We start from the raw sequence: 22,421 nt of genomic DNA, 5'->3' as shown, positions 1-22,421 counted from the left end.
TATATTGGATCGCAAAAAGTAAAACTGATTTTTTTTTTTAAAGTTCGTATGCTGTATGTTTTAATTGATTTAGAATTAAGGTTTTATGATTGTTTAGATTTATTTAAATAGTATTTCACAAAAATTTCTAGGATAAAAATATTTTTAAAGATGCCAGACTTTATTCTTTGATGATAATGTTAAAATCTCACCTATTGGCAACACCTTTCAGAGAAAAAAGTCACTGTTACACAAAGAATATCCTTACTTACTGTAAAGTATCAATCGGATTATCAAATCCATTAACATCATCCTATGCCGGGAGGAAATTTAAACTTTTAAAATCAATAAACGCTCTATGAATAATAAATGGAAAGTTTTGCTCTTTATGACATTGTGTACATGTTAACAAGTTAGCATCAATGTGGAATTCATGATCTATCTCTTTTTCGATTTTTCTAAATGCTTAAATTGTAGCATGCAGGAAAACTTATTCGATTCTTGAAAGAATCGTTGAAATTCACGTTGCCTTTTTAATAAATACGCAATTGCAAAATTTCTAAAATTCATTCTCATTGGCTATTAGCTCGTATGGTATATGCATATTTCAATCATAACCTGTCAGAATCATCAAAAGATGAAATACCAAATGTTTGGTTTTTGTATGTGAGTGTGTGTGTGTGTGTGTGTGTGTGTGTGTGTGTGTGTGTGTGTGTGTGGCATACCATCATACCAGTATTTTATTGAAAAAAGTTTTTTTTTTTGACTGTGAAAACTCTGAATTGAAGTATATCGATTACAGCTTTGAACATTCGATCAATCAATCACGTCCCGGCATTGCTTTGAAGAGGTCCAGACAACACTATCCAAATTCTCCTGTTATCGATTCCAGCGATGCTGTTTGTACATAATGCAAGTTTAACGCCAAACTGAATTTCGATAAGCAAGGGAATCGATTTTTTTTGCGAATTTGAATTTCCAAAGCACTGACGTAGATTGAGTCCCTAATAATTATGTACATGGTTTTAGAAGCATGTAATAAAACTCGAATGATAAAATAATTGTTGCCGCAGCCTGAGTTTGCCGATCCATGTTGTCACTTCAGCAAAAATTTCAATACGATAAGGGTCGAATAAAATCATACCTTAATGTTAAGAAATATTTTTAATAAACGGTAACGATCATTATAAATAAGCTGCTGAATGGCACATTGGCATCGCCTTTCCAGGTAATCAAATTACATAATCCGTGTAATAAAAGTCAGTCATTGGGCATGATTTTACAAATTTGTAACCCTAACCCAAGCTTCAAATGTAGTCAGACTAACAATACACTGCAAATGATTTCAAAGAAAGATTGAAAATATCAGGGTTTGTTCGGGAAAAACCTCACATTTTAAAATCAAGCAGCGGGAAAGGACGGCTTTAGTTTAAGCAGTGGATCTGTTTCCGAAAATTTTAAATTTTAATCTACTTCATTTTGTAAATTTAAAATAAAATGACGGGGTTCTACTGATATAAACATGTTTTTCTTTAGGATCTTGCACTCGTTAAAACTAAGCTAACTGTTTCTCCTTTCTTTTAAATGCTGATAAAAGTAAATATGCATACTGAGATGTTGCACAAATAGTCGCTCTTCAACAAGTATAAATAGCGCGGTTAACCCAGACTCTCAAGTGACTTGAACTCCATTTAAAGAATCTGCAGGCATTCATAAATTGTGCTTCTTTTAGAATAACAAATAAGGTCAAATAGATCACAAATCGAAGAAAAATATTGTGCTGAGAAAAAAATTGAAGTGTTTTCGTTAAGTGTGTGTTTGTCTTCTAGTTAAGGTACTGAACTCCCTACTCAAAGAACTCTACTGTCAATTGTACAGAGATACAATGGCAAGAGACAAGACGAATAGGCAAGGGCAACGGTTTAACTGTTAAAAAGACATCTGTACGGTTTTTTTTCTGGTTCTTGCTTTTGTAAATTAGATTTAGCCTTAAAAAAGCAAGAATATGAATTTGTTTATCTCTACCCCCCCCCCCCCTCTCCTGTTTCAGTTATAATGGCCAAGATCCAGCTGCAGAAAACGCCGGAATATACATCTACGTGAATGCACCCCAAAGTATCACAAGCAATGTCATGATATTGATAGATGATTTCATGTACTATAATTACTACAGTTCGTGAAATTATATTTCTATATTTACATTTTCCAGTGTCTTTGTCTGTGATAACACTACGTATCGATTTTTTACTATATAACCCATAATAAAAATGACACCAAATTGAGGCGCAAGCGGGTTTTGCTTATTTATATTTAAATATTTAATCGTACGATGGCTTAAAATTATATAAATATAAGTAATAAGGAATCATTCTTTGAATATTATGAGGTGATAATTTTGGTCGGGGCGTGATCAAATCTATCATAAAGCCCTTCGGGCTTTATCGGATATGATCACGCCCCGACCGAAAATATCACCTCATAATAATCAAAAAAATGATTCCTTATTCCTTATCTAAAACAAAATGTTAAGTGCCCGTGCAATGATGAAAAAAACCCCACAAAGATTGACAACATAGAAAATATCCAATGTGTCCTTTACTAATTTTCAATCAAAAGTTATAACATGACCAACTTGTTATCTCATATTTTTTAACTTTAGATTGAAAATTCGTAAAGGACATACGATTGAATTTTCTAAACGTACGATAAAAAAGCGAAGCAGTGAACATTTTTGCATGTGAATTGTGCTCACCCCGTTTCCATAGCGATTCATCCGTATCCGATCCGCAAGAGTGAGGCCGTCTCTATTTTTCCGTTTGAACTTGGTTTTGAGGACCCGTTTGGCGTTAACAAAGTCCATCCCGTAGGCTTCTTTGATGGCAGACTTTAATATGTCGGACTCGTGGCGTGTTCCTGTTTATAATAAAGTATATTAGCTCAATTAAATTAGCCAGTTGAAAAAAAAAGTTTTTTTCATATTTTAATTAATTTTGGTCTCCCCTCTCCCTTTTCACGTATATTGTCGCGTATTGATTAACTATTTTAACAAAATAATTGAAAAACATTGTTCTATAAAGAAATAACCTCTCTCACATTTTTGCGGGATGGATTTAAAGATGAAATGACCGTCACCCGTTCAAGGTGTTTTTGTATCGCTAAACAACGAAAATCCTTTTTTTCCCAATCATTGGAGAGTATAGATTTTTTTAATCGTACAGTAGCTCAATCTTTGAAGGTGGTTGGAATTCATAAATAATATACATGTATTATTTCATTGTTCAAAGTTCACATTGATGTAAAATATTGATTGCGTGTTGGCATCTTGATGCTGAATTTACTTTTCTATCATTCGATAGGTAGCTGTGTAAACATAATGAAAAGGCATTGAAATGTATAATGTTGCTATGGCAGTATCAGCAATTATAGATTGGAAGTTCCTAACACTTCTTGCAGAGAGATTATTATCCTTGAAACCGGAAATTCTAAATCCTGCCAGATGGAATTTTCCAACGCCAAGTCAATATTTTCAGAACAAACTGCAGCGACCGAAAAATCCTACAGGCATTACAAAACAAATGTAATGGGAATAACATCTGAATTTCAGAATAACCATCCCATTGTAAAACTCCACATGTACAGTTTGATATAGCACTTATTGCTCCGATCACAAGTTTGTGGTTTTGGTGGGGTTTTTTTTTTAAAGGAGTGGCCATTTTTTGTTTGATAATCATGAAATCGTTATTTTTTCCAGGTTTTAAGTTGTTTAGGTAGAGTTTATATAATCAAATCGGCTCAAGCAGCAGAATGCTAAAATTTCAATTTAAAGCTTAGGGTATTCTGAAATTACAGGGCGACTGTCGTGTATCGTATTGCAATATTTGTATTTACAACCTGACATAGTTCATTCAAAACTATGGAATAACAGTAACGGATCAACATTTCAATAAAGCCTATACGACAAAATGCTTTTAATGGTATAGTGGAGATTTTAAATAGAAAATCTGTATATCTGCAAAACATTCATCAAAAAGTATTGTTTAAGAGCATTGCTAAACATGAAAAAAGAAAATAAAGGGGGTTTTATTTGAGAATTTGGTTTCATTATTTCTTCAAAAAGATTTATATTTGAATGTAAAATAGTATTCATACATTTTTGTAAAAAAAAAAATTTGTTCAGTTTTTCATTGCGAGAACTCCGAAGTCCAAGCAATATATACTATATTTGAGGATTGCCGGATGTTATGGTGAAAAGTCAGCTTGTATACGACATATTGCGAAGGAAAACTCAAACCATATTCCCCTCAACCAATAAAAATAAATTTTAGTTTTTTAATTCTGAGATGAGTGTTCACGTTTTTGACATGTAAAACAAGTGCTTTATTGACTATTGGAGTTTCAGACTTTCACGTTAATTAAATCATGAAATTTTCAACATGTTACATGTTACAAAATGAATGAAATCGTTGAATACCGCAGTACAATCCAAACTTTCAAACAAGATTTCTAATTAGGATTTTTCTTAAAATCCATTTGTTTAATTGGTCTACATGTTTTTCCCTCTTTTTAGAAAGGTAACTGGTAGTCACAAATTTAATTGTAGATAGAAAAGTTTTGAATATTTAAGAAATATCGATTGAGAAATAATAATCCCAAACAACAGAAAAGTTACAGAAGAAACTATGAAAACAGTAAAAACGTTAATTCCTTTTGAAAAAGCTGCAACATAAACAATTTATACTGACCAAGAACACGTTTGTTAAAATAAAAGCAAGGCTAAAACAAGAGGTCAAAGTTCTATTAGTCGTTAATTTACTCAGAATACACCTAATATACTGTTTATGAATGTGCTTACTACAAGTGTACCACATTAACTGCTCATGTTCTGATTCTAATCGTGCAAGAATTCAAACTGAACACCACCATTCAAAAAAAGTCCCGTATTATTTTTAGCCTAATATTTGCAATAAAGCAAGGATAATTATGAATGGACGGAAGTAGGAATTTTTTGAGCCCGAATAAGTAGTGGATAGGTGAGTTTTAGAGCGGGTTCTTATTCTCGTAATAACACCCCAATACCTATATAGTTGTTTTTTTTCGGTTCACCTACAAAATTCTCTTGACACAGCTCGAATCATTCACAGTCAATATATATGTGTATGGTGTAAATTTACTTTCCTTACTTGGTCAATAAAGCAAAATACCCGGTGGTTAAATTACACACATTTTAGCAAAGGCACTCTTTCTCATAACAGCTTAGCACTTTGTTTGACTGTTGAGGATAAAAAGAGAGCTTTTTAAAAAATTGATGAATTTTGACTTTATGATCAATATGGCGCCACGTGGACAACAAGACCCTGACCCACAATGTTACAGTTTATGTAAAGTCACCCTTGTTCATCATTTTTGTGACCGGCTTCGGCCGATCACAGTTGTGTCCACATGAGGCATCCGGCAAATTTTAATATTTGCGCACGCATTACACCTTGCACTACGTTATTAACTATGCAATGACAAACTTATTTTATCTTTAACTACACGTATATCATTAAAATTTTCTCTTATCCGTTTGCCTTTGAATATAAAACATTTATACAGTTACATATATAATGCTTCAAATCACGTTTTTCTTCACATACTAGTATTATCGGAAGTATAATTTGCCCACTTAAAGTAAAGTTTATTCATGCTTTGTTCTTTCGGAAATCAACAAAACGGTGCTATATATAGTTTTCTGCATGTAGCGAAATGCTTAGCATTACATTAACAGAGCTGACCAATGATATTACATGCCGATCATTCCTTGAAAAGGAATACTTGTTCAATATCATTCATTATGTAATTTGGTTGGCTGCCATGCGTTACATCTGTGAAGGTAGAACTAAATATTAAATACCCTGACCCCCAACCCATAGGAGGGGTGTAGAATTAATGTGAATCTGTAATATAAAATAACTCTTTGCTAATATGGGAAACAAACTAAATAAATTGTAATTTTGAAAAAGGTTGACTCTCTCAATTTTGTTGCCTCGATCTGGATCAAGGACTGTAAAGTTAAGGATGGGGTCCATTAATTGCATACTGAAATGTATAATCTTTTAAAATTGCTGTGTCTTTCTCAACTGGTAGATAACTATTGCATGTTCTAGATGAAGAAGGGAATTTCTAGAAATTGTGAAATTTATGGCCCTTGCATTTGGTTACGGATTTTAGTCTTTGGAAGGGGCACGCATTTTCAATTTTTATTTCTTCCCTCTAAAGCATTCCAGATCCCATCTACAATGAGATTAAGAGGAAGAAATTGGGATGGATAGGCCACAGTCTACGTAAATCCCCAGAAAACATCACAAGACAGGCACTGGTTTGGGACCTTCAGGAAAAGAAGAAGGTGGGGAGAGCTAGGCAAACCTACAAAAAGATCTGTGTAGTCAGAGGTAAAAGAGGCAGGATTCACCTAGGCCCAGTTAAAGCAAACAGGAATGAGTCAAATATGTTAAACCTGGTGAGTTCTGTTGTTCCCGAGAACAAAACAAATATGGACGGCGTACATGAGAATGGAAGAAAATGGATAGCAATCGGCCATTTGCTGGACTCAGGCGACTTAAATGACTAATCTTACTATTTCTGTGACCTCAACTCAACTTGACGCCAAAGATAGCTTCAAAATGTAGTTCCATAACATTTGCAGAATATCATAAGAAAAAACACTACCCAAAACACCTAATTGTATTTAGACTTTCAGTGACTTTTAAAGCAATACGAAGTCCTCTGAAATTTGTCCATTATTAATACGAAAATTCATTAAAAAAAACATAGATACACTCTATGCTATTAAAAGAGTTTAGTTTTCTTATATCTCCTCTTTAAATTGAATATTATTTTAGTGCATTCATTAAACGACACTTCTTCAGAACAAGTGTGCAAAACATTTGATGAGTAAAGTCAGTTTTGTATTTTTCAAATAAAAGAGGTTAATCAAATTGATACAGCACATCAGAACTCTAAAGTTTAAAATCTGATTTTTTATAGTGAATGTCAAATTTCTGCATTAAAGAAAATACATGCATATTTTGCATGGATGTTCAGTCGATGTTAGTATTCTGTCTCGTGTCAAAACTGAAATAATGTTTTTTGAATGGAATAAGATGTATTCTCACTTGATTGCTGTACTTTTTAGGATGAATTAAGTATATATATATTTAAAAAAAAACCGTTCATCAATTATTTTTATAAAGATCGTAAGACAAATTAATACACATGATCTTTCAAAGTATTCTACATGTATGTATTTCTCTATTCGTTGTTCTGTATATTAGTGCACATTTACTATGCAACTAATGTATACTAGTAATTATTTCTATACATTAAAAATTTTGACAATATCCGTTTCAAATGTACATTTATGTACCTCATCTTGTTCATTTTTCTTATCAAAAGTGATATAGGGTTTCATTATATAGAAAATAATGTGGATGAAAGTATACTTTATTCAAAACATCGTTTTTTTAAATTCTCAAGTTGTGCAATTTTTGAGCATAAAATGCATTTCAAAACTTCCTAGACGGTCATGATTTTATACCCTCCAGAAACGCAAGTTTCGAATTTATGACTTGTAGATCAGTACCTTGCGCTTCCTCCTATGTTTACATTTGCAAAAAAAGTTTGTTACAACATGGATCCCATAACACCTTAAGCTAAAATCATATTAAAATGTTAGTCATAGAATAGTACTACTAGTAGTTTATCAAAAGTGATTACGAACGTTTTGATATGATATTTATAAAACTCAAAACGATAACCCTCCTTACCTAAGGTGCCATGGACTATATCTCCAAAAAACCTGAAGATTTCACTCTATCAAAGGCAGAGTCCAAAATGACATCAGATGATCTAAACAGGTTTGATTTTTGCTTTAACACCTCAGTAGTCCGGGTATGAATCATATAATTGTTCGTGTTTAGTGTGTAAAAAAACAGTCAATTATTGAAGCGCTTTGCTACGGCGTTTAGGATTTTTGGTCGATGTAGCCGTTTTCAGAAGACCATTATTTCTATGTCAGGTATCACTAACCACGAACAACAGACGTTTTGAAAATGTTGATTAGGGTTCTTTGACGCATGGAGACGGAATATTTGATTAATATTTTAGTTGTTAATAAAAACAAAACAAAAACTTCACAAAAGAATAGTAAGTAGCTCTGTAAGTTACTGAGAGCATGACAACTCTCACATGTTAAGTAACGATATTAACTCACTTTAAGATCAATGACAAATCTCGCACAGTTCTGAGATTCTCACACGGTATGAGACGAGATCAATTGTCAACTTTCACAGGGTACTCATCAGTATTGTCAGCCATTCTGACATTTCTCACATGGTGCGTGACGAGATCAATTGACAGCTGTGTTGAACTCTCGCATTACATGAAAAATTCATTGAAAATTCATATACGTTCCATTAAAATATCTACTGACAGCTCTCACACAGCACGTAAAGAAACCATCCGACAAGTATCACACATTACGTAACGAATTATACGGACATTAACCTTCCAACGGTACAAAGATCTACCGGCAACTCTCACATATTTTGCACAGAGCTAAATTAACTTACAGCTATTAAATATAAGGTCACAAATCTACTGACAAATCTCCAACGGAACTTACAGAGACTCACATGCTATCTATACAGAGCTCAACTGACAACTCTATCATGGTATACAAAGAGCTCAACTAACAACTCTCACATGTTACGTCACGAGATTTACTGACAACTCTAACTGTTACATCCCGAGATCTGCTGACCATTCTTACAAGTTATATCAAGAGTTCTACTGAAAACCCTTAAATGTTAAATGTGAATGTTAACTGAAAACTCTTACATGTTACATCACGAGATCTGCTGATAACTCTTACATTACGAGATCTAGTAACAAGTCTTACATGTTACATCACCAGATATACTGACAACTCTTACATGTTACATAAAGAGGTCTTATAACAACTCTTACGTATTACGTAACGAGATCCAATTACAACTCTTACATCACCAGATTTATTGATAAAGTTTACAGTTTACGTCACGAGTTCTACTGACAACTCTGACAGTTTACGTCACAAGTTCTACTGACAACCCTTACATGTTACGTAACGAAATCTACTGACACTGCTTACCTGTTACATAACGATGGTTACTGACAACTCTCACACACTAAATGACGAAATCACCTGACAACTCACATATGGTACAGGACGATTTCTAAAAAGTAAGGGACAACTTCATGTTGTGACGTATTTCCGATCGAAAAAAACTATAAAATCAAAAATAATTTTATAAATTTTTCTTTCCCAAAATAATTACCTACATATGTAACAGCGTCGGGCAATGAGTTAAAGCGTTAACTAAAAATCTGTATGTCATGAATTCGAACCCCGCTAGGGATTTAATAAATTTTATCTTTCCAAAAATTTTAAAAACTTATTTTTTTGGTCAAATATTGTAAAATTTGACCATTTTAAAACGGTGAAAGTATTTTGATTATAATGTACTTTTATGCTCATTAATATCGACAGCTTTCCCATCTTAATTTTTGCATCGTTTTAATAGATGTTCTCATGAAAGATTAACTGTTATTATTTCCAAAACTAAAAGGCCAAGAAACAAAAACCTTGAGAGAAAATTTTTTTTAAACAACATATGGAATAAAAAAAACCAAAAGCATGTTATACTAGGAATATTTTACCTTCAGCGCAATATCCACATCCTTCGTAAACATAAAACCTAGCACAAATAATCAGCTTATTTTGTTTGCTAGGTTTTTCATCGATTAAACAGTGCTTATTGTCATATAATTGTTTGCTATCATGTGTAGTAAAATTAGGGGAAAGTCGTTAGAATATGTTTGCAAACCCCCGTTGGGGTATTTGTTTTATCTTACAGAGATCAAATATCATGTACAGCCAGCCCATTGAATTCAATCCATAAAAAACTTGATTTAATTCATAATATATCCTTTTTTAACTTTTAACTATTGCAAAGTAAATTGCAATTATGCTTTAACTAAGATACAATCGTGGCGTAAACAACTGGAAAACAAGTACAAATGAACACAAAGAGAAAATAATTTACTCTATATAATTAATAATAGCAATCGATGTTTTTAAATAATACAAAAGCCTATGTTAAAATAAACTACATATTACCCAAGTGTAGTTTTATCTACAGTTGAACAATTCTTCAATGATCAAATACTGATAAGCAGGGATGAAAACAAAGCCCCCTTATTTATTTATCATCTTCGAAGTATTTGTAAATATTACTCTTGAATTCACAATGATTTATTTTCGAAGTTTAAAAATATTATTTATCAAAATTGTCGTCTTACTACTCTGATAACCCAGATAAATGAAAAGAAAATGACATGTTTTATTAAAACTTGCATGATCATGACTTTCATATATTTACGTAGTTAAACTTTGCAGCAATAAGGAATTAGGAATTTAACTGATTCTACACCAGCAGGAAATTTTCATTTTCATTTTTATATGAATAATTCAGGCACGTAGCAATCGTTTTTAAACGGGGGGGGGGGGGGGGGGGGGGGGGGGGGGGGGAGGGGAGGGGCAGGCTCATCCCAAAAAATCTTGTGACAAAAAAAAACCCAACCCAAATTGCAAAAATCAAAATAATGAAAATCCTAAACCGTGGGGGAGTTGTACACTTAAAATTTCAATTTCCTTGTTCATGTTCTTATTTTTATTTCATTTCATCCCCCCCCCCCCGATGATAGATGCCTGTAATTCAAACAACATTTTTAAGCAAGGTATATATACAATAGAAGAGAGTACCTGCTGAATTTGTGCATGCAAGTTTAGTATGGCTGTAATTTCTACAGAAGTTGTCATATTTTTAAACGCTTTATTTATGCTGTAAAAGTATTTTGTATAGTTTTTGTGTTGGTGGAGATTCTTCATTGTTTGTACATGTACATTTTAATATGAATATTATGACAAATAACATATTTAGCTGCAGGCTGCTGATGTAGCTAATCTCTTTTTCTATGTTCAGAGATGCTCTCGCTACCACTCATATTCTGTTTTTAATAGTCGATATTTCTGCTGAATTATGCACAATGCATAGACAATTTCAAAGACATTCTTACAAGCACATACGTTCAAACAACCGTCGCAAACTTGTCCCGTGTGTCTTGTCCACAGATAGACCTCATTGGTTTCCGTGAAATGCAAAGTTTTTCAGTTGCAGAACTTGTCGAAATGTATCGATCCACCATTCATGCGTCACTTTGATCTTCATAAAGAAGAAGATCACAGGAAACAATATTAATCGGTTTTAGTTAAATTCTCTCTTGGGAGAGAATAAAAGAAACAACCAATAGGTTTTTCTATCCCTTCCTCGTTGGCTATTGCGTCCTTTAAGTGATATGGAGAAGAAGGGATTGCCCTATGCATTGTGTATAATTATACCCATATTTCAAAGGTGGTTTAAATTTATCTTTGACGAAGCATTGTTTTTGGAAATATTTTAAAAACACGGTTAAGCCGGTGCAACTCTTCACAATCAATGCCGGGATATACTGTTTGTTTATACTGAGGAAAGCGATCGAAGATATCGACAAAAGCTGCTTTAAGGCAATATAAGATGTAAAACATCGTTCGCATCGATTTCAAGCAACGGTTTTATTAGTTTCTAAAACATCGAAATATCTTAATTAGCATTTACTTCATCTTAATCTTGAAATATGGATTTTTGGTATTAATTTACTTGTTGGTTATAGAGAGTCTTTATAGCGCAAATATGTTTGCAGCACAAGTAGTATTTCTTGCGTCGAATCAAGTTTAAAATGACGCCCTTAGCTCATGAGCAAGACAAATCTTGATGATTTCAAAAAGCAGTGGCCTACAATGAAATAGACAGGCCTACGTCACATTGCTGTTTGACATCAACTACACAACGTCCAAGCTCTTGTTAAAATGGTTCTAAGGTCCCCTGTCTCTTACTAGCAGAAGTCACATTTTGTTCATGCCATTGAAAACTGACAGTGTAGGGGAAGTTTAATATGGATGTTTTAATATGCTGTATACAGGGCAATTTTGCCCGGTGTTATTTTCGCCTTTCTACACTTGCAAATCGTCTCGCCCAGTTTATTTTAATCTGCCAAGACACAATAAAAAAAAATAGTTACTCTTTTTAATAAACACAATTATTTGAGAATCGTTTTGAATTCACCCAGTTTTAAATTCGTTGCTGACAACAAGGAAAAATGAAGCAAATTAAAAATAAAACGGGATGGAATATTTCTCTGGATACAGTACTACTCTGGAAAAGATTTTATAAAACACCAATTTAATTTTTGTGATAATTATTTCTCATCTAATATGTTAAAAAATATAAACTTTTTAAAAATATTTAAAAAATGACAAATACGTTACCTTTGACAAAAAAAAAATGCCTATGTAAAATAGAAAATATACAATATTTTCTTCTCTTCAAAATACATTTTAAAAATTTGCAGAAAAAATTTGTTTGAAATATTTTGGAATATTTTTATGTTTAATTTAACGTATTTTGATGTTTGAAATGCATAATTTGAATAGACAGGAGTCATTCACATGTAAACTACATTTATATACTTCGCATTTTGATTTAGTTGTGTATATAATTCTCAAATGTAGAAATTTACAAAAGGCCAAGGCATAACAAAGAATTGTGAGCTCTGTATCTCGCTTAAATCTCGCCGACTGGCCTCAGATTTGGTTGACTATTAAAAATGCCTTACTGAAGCATTGTTAACATAAAAGTTGAAAATGTTTTGCCCAAAATTGTGACCACTTCCCTTTAAGGCAGTATTAATCCTAACTCTCGTGATTTCGGTATCCTCTAATGAAGTTGCCTCCCCCTTCGGTACAATGCTTCTAAGATTTGTCTTTATAAATGCGCCACGATATATAAAGCGTTTAACCATGCGTAGAGTACATTTAATATTGCATGCACTTCCTATGTAATTCGTACATGTGCAATTGTAAAGTGTTCATTTGGGTCAGGTTGAAAATAACCCTTAGTGTACATATGCTTATTGAATGATTCAATGTTGGAACCATTACCATCAAACTATATCTTAGGGTGATACATTTTTTTCTTGTAAAGTTTTTGTATAGTATAGTGTAAGAAATCGATTATCTTATCTATATTTTTTCCCGACTTTACAAGATGAATTTTTGAGAGATATTGCCACCACACCACCATGTAATACATGTATACTCTGTCCCGAGTTTTTGCTTCCACCACTTTTCGCTTGATATTTCAATTAACAGAAAATTTAATGTCATTGTGTTCAAACTACGTTCATCCACTATTATATAAATAGTGCCTGTTTGGGAGGGTAACAGTTGAAATTGACACCCCGAGAAAACCATTGTCAACCGACGCGAAGCGGAGGTTGACAATGGTTTTCGAGGGGTGTCAATTTCAACTGTTATCCTCCCAAACTGGCACTATTTATTTTGTTATACTGAATGTCTTTTTCAAAATTTTTAAGAAAATTTTACTGCTTTTATATAGGAATAATGTGAATTCTACAGCGAACCGTACGCGCATAATTTTCGCGCATGTAACATTTTTTAATGTTACCCGTTGCCAAGTGCGTTGCTAACGCTGAGGGTAATAGTAAATATTATTAACTGCGTCTTAACCAATCAGATTTCAGTATTTCACATGAAAGTATAACAATATGAAATATGTCCTGATTATCTGTTTTGAAACGCCCCTCTACCTCTTCAGGTTTCAATACACAACCAAAAAATAGAAAGTTTACGGGGAATTTGCATTGCATCAGCCATGGAATAGCCCGGATGATAACGTTGAAAAATTGTGCGAGGTATTCCGAGTGGGTTTCAAATTGTAAAAAGATGTAAACATTTCCTATCATAAATCCCACTAAGAAATTTGTTTTAGTTCCTGTGAACTTTTATGAATGAAAAATGATAATATGACAATTATGATTTCTTGAATATTTTCCCTTTATATAAACTGTATTTCTTTCACAGGTATGTGTATTTTTATTAAAAATCATCAATAAGTGGTGGAACCAATAACTTGGGGCAGACTATAGTATCATCATCGATTAGGCGAACATTATTTGTAAGATTAGCAGAAATATCATTAATGTAATATAAATGAAATGAAAGTATAATAATGAAAATACAAAAGTTCCCTGCAGAGTTCATTTCTGGATATTCAAACAATGACTGAAATGACGAAGTATAATCAATGCGGTTATTTCTATTTAGTGTCATATACCACAATGCTCTACTTAATTAATGAATTAATCTGGATTTAATAATTAAATACTTTCTAATGATAATGCAAAACATTGTCAAAATAATTAGGTATATCACAAACTTCAAACCTTACACCATTTCCTTTATTTATATCATATATTATAGTATCAATTTATAGGTATCAATCAGTTATTCTTTACACATGGTATGTATAGTTTATTTTCATGACTGGTTTTCAGTAAACCTATCATTCAAACAGTCCCTCGGCCGATGAGGTATTTTATGATACACTTAAACTTTACATCCGACCGTCGGGATTTTCAAGAAATATTGATATGGAGGATGCAAAATACCCGAGAGATACAGAAGGTCAAAAGTTGTTTCAAAGAAGCGGTAAAATTTTATCATAAAGTTAAATATGGAGTATACATCTGATCAACAATTGTTAGAACGTCACTTGCTACAGAAAACTACACAAAACCACAAAAGCAACTTATGAAGATGAGACCAAGACGCTGATAATATTAGAAAAGCTCAGTTTTTATACACGATTCACGTCTCCCTTCGAAATTTTTCTATTTCTAACATTTACTGACCAAAAACCTGGTATGCAAATTTAAAGTTTTTCATAGTACCAATTAAAGTATAACATAGGAGTTAAGAAATAGAAATAAATACAAAAAAAAATTAAAACAACGCAGAAACCAGGTATGCAAATTTAACAAAAGTTTTTTTTTATTGCATCAATAAAAAATAGAAAAGAAAAACAGGAGTTAAGATAAAAAATAAATAAATACAAAATACACTTAAATAACGCAAAAATTTGTGTGTCTTTGGAAAAAAAGGTCCCTTACCCTCCTGCATCTCGACGATGTCGTCAAAGCAACGCTTCGCTGGTGGTCTTTTTAAAACTCACGCTCCCTTTCACGGCATTTGCTCTCGCTGGAAGAGAAATTTAATGAATCTGTTGAAAGTATTGAATTTCTTTTCTTTTGAAACACTGCTGTACTCTCTTTATTAAAAAAAAGATCTCATTCTGCAAATCCCTTACGGTTTTCTGGAAAGCCTTCCTTCGAATTGTTTCAAAAGGAATAATCCATACTATTGACATTAATGTGTACAAATTCAATTCTATTAAGAAAGTCCTTTGATAAAGCATTGACGAATATGTACCTTATTTATCACAATAGGGTAAAATCAAATTAATCAGACTTGTCCAAATTAACGAACGATTAAACATTTCCTTTTTAATGCTAAAAATTTAAGTGTATCTTTTTCTTATGACAAATTAAACTAAACTATAATTTTCATATTCAAATTTTTTTTCATTTATCATACTGTTTACGTTTTCTCTTTGTTAAAAATATAAATCCTACCTTGTAATAATGTTTCATAAGGTATGGGGTATATATGAGAAAAATATAAAATGTCAGGTTCCTGTAATTGGATACCATGAGATTTTTGTGCAATGACAGATTTACAAATCAACAGACAACACAGTGCAAGATTACTTTTTTCCTTAAAGAAATATTAGATAAATAAATGCTTATATAGAGAGTGCCTGCTGTTTAATCCAATTATGTTATTGACGTAATTAAAATATGCTCAAATCAAATTAAAAATTATAGATTTGACAACTAATATTGTGACGCTAGATCCAAGAATCAATTATAAACTGCTTCGTCTGTTTCGGTATGCTGGAAACAAATAATTTACTGATTATGCCCCGTAGGAGAAAATCAAATGCATTGTTCTCCTCTGTGGGTACTAGTTACTGCTTTTTTAAAACAATGAACTTATTTTTGGCGTGTAAATATGTGTATAATATCCGTGTTAGTATGCTGTTAACCAGTTTCTGGACTGTGTTAAGTACACTACATGTATATTGTAGTCCTGGGTTTATGAAGGAAGTCGCTTGCTTTTTTGGACGGACTGCTATTGTATGTTTGTTTTGAATTTAAAATTGCATTGTAAAAGATGAGGAAAACACCATGGAAATACATTTTGTATTAAAGTGGAAAGTCTGATATCTATATGAAAAATGTACTTAGCGAAACATTAACTATGAAGCGGTTTAAGGACGTTGGATCCTGCGATAAAAAGTCTTTAAGTTTTTTTCTTAAGTATTTTTTTTTAATCAACACACATAGCTTAACCAAAATTCAAGACAAAATTTTGGGGTCTATAAGCTTCATTTGCCGCTACGGTGTATTTATTATGACCTTTCTGCACTTAATGTGCAGATTGCACCTAAATTGCTTTTCACTCTATATTTTTTATCAGAATGAACTATGGCATCAAATACAAATTTAAAATATTTTAGATAAATAAAACTAAAATTATCATAAAAAAATGTTACAATTTCTTCACCTAATTGATATTTTGACCTTTTTGCACTAATGAAATGCTGTTTTTGTCCATTACCGATTCAACATGAAATGAAATTATTTAAAAGTCTCAAACTCTTACTCAAATTATGATAAACTTGTCAAAATAATCTTCAATTTTCAAGAAATAAAACCAAAAGTATGGGTCTATTATGTAAAATTTTAGATATGGCATGATATAAGCTAATTTTAGCAAAAAACTGGGATTCATTTTTCCTTAACTTTTATGAAATATAAGTTAAATTTGCCAATATATGTCTATAGAAACATTGAAAAATTGTAAAAATGTGTTTTTCATAACGAAATGAAGATATCCTAATGAACAAACTATCCGTAAATTTTGTTTGCACTAAAAATGAGGAAGCTAAACTGACGATACTCTAAAACAACTGAGTTATGAAAAAATTTCATTTTCTTCTAAAAACCTTCCGCCACAAAATATAGTCCCATACTAAACTCTGTAAATATGTAATTTTTCCTTTACTATTTTATTTTAAATAGTTTAATTGGCATTATTAAATATAAAATTGTGAGTAGAATCAATATGTGATGCACAATTTCCAGAATAGAGGTGACCCAAAATCGCTACCCAAAAACAGGAACGAGCGTCTTTAAGTACCGTAGCAGCCACAAGGCCGAATCATCTGTCGTTTCAATGTGGGTCATATATCAACCTGAAGGCGCTTTAATATTGTGCTGAGCTAGTACGGTAGCCAGACTTTACTTGCATGTATTTCTTTGTCGGCACAATGCACCTTAGTGCATTTAAGTATGGCGTTTTTCCTGCAAAATGCATTCTCGACTGCTGATTTATGTTACAGAGAGGTAATCTGTCGAAATTGGCCCTCCAGTTTTTATATTTTGATATTTGATATCTTTTATTTAAAGACAAGCTGTCATTTTCTGATAAACACAGAATCACTTTCAGCCATTCGTTTTGGGTTTTTTTTTAAATAATTGTTTGATTATTAGCACTGAAAAAGAGTACTTAACTGTTTGTATTAAAAAAAACCAAAAAAAAAAAACCCAGAAAATTGCGCGATGGTTTCTTTTTTTCCCTCTGTTTATGTAAATAATTAAATAAATTTTTAAGCTCAGTTTAATGTTTTATGGGGCTAATCTAAAAATTTAATATCTCAAATCATAACCGTTACTTTGTAATGGCGAATTAACGCGGTACTGAACGTGCGAAATATTGCACATCCGTAATTGAGCTAAAATAGAATATGGCTAAACAAAAATACTGTGTATTTAATATCAAGATGTTTTTTGAACACGTTTACTTAATGTCAGTTGTTTATTAGTGATAAAATGTTTTCATCCTCAATCCTTTACTGTATATAGATATGATTTGGTCTTGAAGTCCACAGACGATCCTTTGGACTATAGATATAGATATAGATATAGATATAGATATATATATATATATATATGCTATATCTGTGTTCGTACTAAACGAGTTTTACTGTATCTTGTATTGAGCAATAGTCGTATGGAATTTTACTATAACCCCAGAAGAAAGCTATTCGACAACTGAAACTGTATTAGGATAAAGAAAGGCAACTCAATAGCTTTTTGATTGGTTTGATTCATTGATATTGAATTCGGACAAGTTGTTTTTGCATTATGAAAATATTTGTTCAAAAAATTGCGATTGCTTCTAAATGCTACTATTATTGATCTTGAGAGAACTAATTAAATTAGGCTTGCAGACATAGTAATATTTCCCTACAATGCATATATAACTAAAGGGTTTGCAAAAGTTAAACAATGGAAATAAATTGGTTACAAGTCTATCGATCCATTAGATATACATTGGTTCACTGTTTTGAAGCAATATGTTGATATATGCATTTTGCCTTCAAGTGTTAATTTTAGATTCAACCATTTTCAATATTTAACGTATGTGACAATTGAGCTATCAAAGCCCGTACTAAATGTGATGTATTAATAAAGTCTGTCAATGCCATTGTCTAGCAACAGACAACCGTTGTCATAAAACTCGATTAGTTCTCTTTTCTTATTTTTCTGGTTTAGAAAATCGTTCAAAAAAAAGAGGATATGTTGGTTTCTGGAGTTATTTTATTACGTATACACAATCAGAAGTCCTTGCCGCTTATCTAATTAACATCATAATGTTTAACGGATTTTTTAACAAACGTTTTATCGTCGATTTTTATTTTTGGTACTGCTATGAGTACCTCTGTCATAAATAGCATTTGTTTTACTTTCGTCACATAACTTATATGTATATGCGACTACAAATAAAGATCCTTTACAAGAATACAAAACAGAGACCCCCCCCCATCTCAATATTGTAGAAATAAGCCAAATGCGTCTCTCTACTGCTACAGAGAATGTCGCATGTAAAATAGACGTATGTTGATCAAGTATTTTAGCACCAATTAAATTATCCTATTTGACTTGAACATCTACATCTCACACGGTTATATTATAATAAATAGCCAGTTTGAGGATTTGATTCAGTACATGTAATTTCTAAATAATCATCTGACAGCCTAACTTTCGACAAGGATGGTAGAAAAAATGATGTATGGTAGACCAAATATGCAAATTTAAATAATCCTATAATTACAGAGGATTTAGTCCGTATATTATGCCTTCCGCAAACCCTAAACGATTCGAACTTTGCGTGTTTTATAAGATGAATGTGTCCTATTATATAACTATTATATTCAACTGATGTATACTAGTAGTTTGTTGTATTCGGATATATTTCCATTATCCAGTGTCTTTGCCTGTGATAACACTACGCATCGATTGTGTACTATATAACTCATAATACAAACGACGCCAAATCGAGGCGTCAGTGGGGTTTGTTTATTTATATTTAAATATTTAATCGTACGATGGCCTAAGATTATATAAATATAAGTAATAAGGAATCATTCTTTGAATATTATGAGGTGATAATTTCGGTCGGGGCGTGATCAAATCTATCATAAAGCCCTTCGGGCTTTATTGGATTTGATCACGCCCCGACCAAAATTATCACCTCATAATACTCAAAGAATGATTCCTTATTCCTTATACATGTCCAAAATCGGTGCCGTTTAGAGGCCCCTATCCCAATTCAAAACAAGTGTCATTTTTCAGATGAATTTCCCTTTAGGGATTCCCTTAGCCATATAATTAAACTGAAGCCTTTCTCGGTAGAGCAGAATTTGATGACAATCAGATTAAACTCGATGACCCAAAAGTGATTTTGTATACCCTAAATATAAATTAAAGAGTTGAACAATTATGATACCAAGATATCAATTTACTCTTAAAAGAAAGTAATATTAAGGTATCAAGGTCGTCGTATTCTGATTATTTTCAGCCCATCGACTGTACGGAGTTCAAATGATGTGCTAATAAATCAATTTCTTGATCTTAATTAGCTTATCTATATATTGATAATTAAGTATTAAACTTATAATCAAACTCTTTATTTGTGTTTTATTACAATAATGGTGTTATTGTTTTTGTTTGCTTTGGTGTTTTTTTTGGGGGGGGGGGGGGGGTGGGGGGGGGGTTGGAAGGGGAGAGTGAAGAACATTAAGAGCATATATTATTGCTATAGAACATTCTTGGAGATTTGACTTTTTAATTGTGAATAACATTTTTATACTGAGCCTTAATACACAGGAAGTTTTCTATTTTAAAACATTTACATGCATTAATCATCAATACAGAAGGCGTAATTCACAGACAGATTAAATAACAGCGAAAAATACCCCATCAATAATTAATTCGTTGCCATATACATACACTTTGTACATTTGGACTTGCAGCCGGATAGTACTAGCGAATTCTGTGAGCACCCAAAAATAGCATTGGTCTTTACTTTCATTTAAAACTATGCTATTTTTCAAGTAAATTCCAAAGCTGTAAAGGTGTTTAAGTTTGTCGGACTAGACTACAAAACCATTAACAGAGTTTAATTCCATAAATTCTAAAGGGTAATGCACAGAAGAAAAGTAATTCATTATCGACAAAAATCTTCGTGTCACTGCGTTAGGTATTACAAGGGTTTTTTTTTTAAAATTATTATCATCTTATTGAGATATTTTATTTCTTATTCAAATCATTATATAATTGAGGCTTAAATCTTAAATTTTTTATGTAGAAAAATATAAAATTTTGAAATAAAATTAAATCTTTGATTAAAGATATACAGATAAAAAAAAAATAATTAAACACTATCGAAAAGCTGGAAATGTTGTTTTTTTTTATCCATAAGGACCATTTACATGATTAAACAATTGAATCATTGAAGTTTTGCTTTGATGGTACATGTATATGAAGGTGTAGTGTACATTTGAGTACACATACATGTTTATGATCGAATGACAAACGTTTTCAAACGAAAAAAAGCTAATCTATGCGTTTGATTTGTTTCATGCACAATCTATAACGATAAGAATATATGTTGGCTTGACCAAAAATAATTTTAAATTCTTTATATATTTTAAAAACAAATCATAGTTCTGATTTGAGCAAACTTATCGCCCATTTCGCATTTGTTTTCCCGTATCTCGCCTACATTCAATAAAAATGGGATAATAATACGGTGCTAACTAAAACTATAAACCACAACAGTATTAAGGCGAATTTAAAACGAGCAAATGATTTGGCCAAAATAACGAGGATCGAAAAAAACTCAGTATAGAATAAATACATCATTAAAACATATGGACAAATATATACATGTACCAAACAAACATTTCGCGGCATGTTTCATGTATATGGTATTTATGTTGAAAAATAGATAAACAGCGCTGAATTCGTATTTTGAATTCATTTTTAAGATATGACAAATTTATCGTACAATATACGTGTATAATGAATACATTGTGTAGATTCTATTGTATTCTTAGATTCTTACAGTAACCCTAGTTCTATGCTGATCTGTAATTTTGTCATTACACAAAATCTTATTATACCCATTAACCACCCCCATCAATCCTTTCCTTTTTCGCTCTCTTTAAATTAAGATTAAGTATGTATAGAATCTTTCTACATGTAACTATGGCAATACTAATAATCGCTGATAAAGAAGAACAAACAAATTCATGCAATATCAACAAACACGCAACTCTCATGAACGATGGTAAACTAAGAATAATTATGCATCTATGCCCTACGTATATATAGGAATGCTATTATCAAAGTAGTGCAAATATTTAGTTATCGTCCCCTGCTTAGAATTAATTATTTCCCTTGGGTATATTTATATCATACACACTTGAACACAAAGCCCCTTTTCTGTCTAACCACTGCAAATGTGTTGTTGTTGGTGCTATTATTCAAACCATTTTTATCCTCAGAAAATTTAAGATTTCATACCAAACCCACCCATCCTTTATTCTTTCTTGCTTGTTTCTGCTTTATTCATCGAAATATGATATTGCTTGTTCTTAGTTTTGTATTGCAAAGCAACAATCTTAATCTTTAATCGAACTACTTGACGCGGCTAAAAAAAAAAATAGACGTATTGAGAGGCCTTTCCATGTCATTTGAAAATAATTGAAACTTCGATCTTGACCTCTACCTGGGTCAAGGTCACATTGAGTTGAGATTTGATTTCTGTTGATGATTTGATGGGTTGATATGCATTTGATGAACTTATATTTACATATTCCTGTGTCTTTGCCTGTGATAACACTACATATCGATTTTGTACTATATAACTCATAAAGCCAAACTGAGGCGCCAGCGGGGTTTGCTTATTTATATTTAAATATTTAATCGTAAGA

General features: G+C 32.0%; 1 protein-coding gene across 8 annotated transcripts in view; it reads right to left on the bottom strand.

Moving 5' to 3' along the window:
- LOC128170485 (serine/arginine-rich splicing factor 4-like) overlaps positions 1-22,421 on the bottom strand; it is a 28,925-nt gene that overhangs the window by 4,175 nt on the left and 2,329 nt on the right. For 3 of the 8 annotated variants that reach the window (XM_052836257.1, XM_052836266.1, XM_052836274.1), the window contains 2 exons: positions 15,127-15,214; positions 2,732-2,892 (listed from right to left, as the gene is read on the bottom strand). In XM_052836257.1, the coding sequence (XP_052692217.1) occupies positions 2,732-2,892; positions 15,127-15,136 (171 nt within the window). In that variant the 5' untranslated portion in view covers positions 15,137-15,214. Of the gene's footprint in view, positions 1-191; positions 297-2,731; positions 2,893-3,072; positions 3,140-7,784; positions 7,950-9,148; positions 9,275-15,126; positions 15,215-22,421 lie in introns of those variants that run through there. The other 5 variants (XM_052836289.1, XM_052836282.1, XM_052836295.1 and 2 more) reach the window with 5 other exon arrangements.

This window comes from Crassostrea angulata, chromosome 1, assembly GCF_025612915.1.
Source record: "Crassostrea angulata isolate pt1a10 chromosome 1, ASM2561291v2, whole genome shotgun sequence".
NCBI lineage: Eukaryota > Metazoa > Mollusca > Bivalvia > Ostreida > Ostreidae > Magallana > Magallana angulata.
The sequence above is the reverse complement of the archived record's forward strand: the minus strand, read 5'-3'. Positions and strand labels throughout refer to the sequence as shown.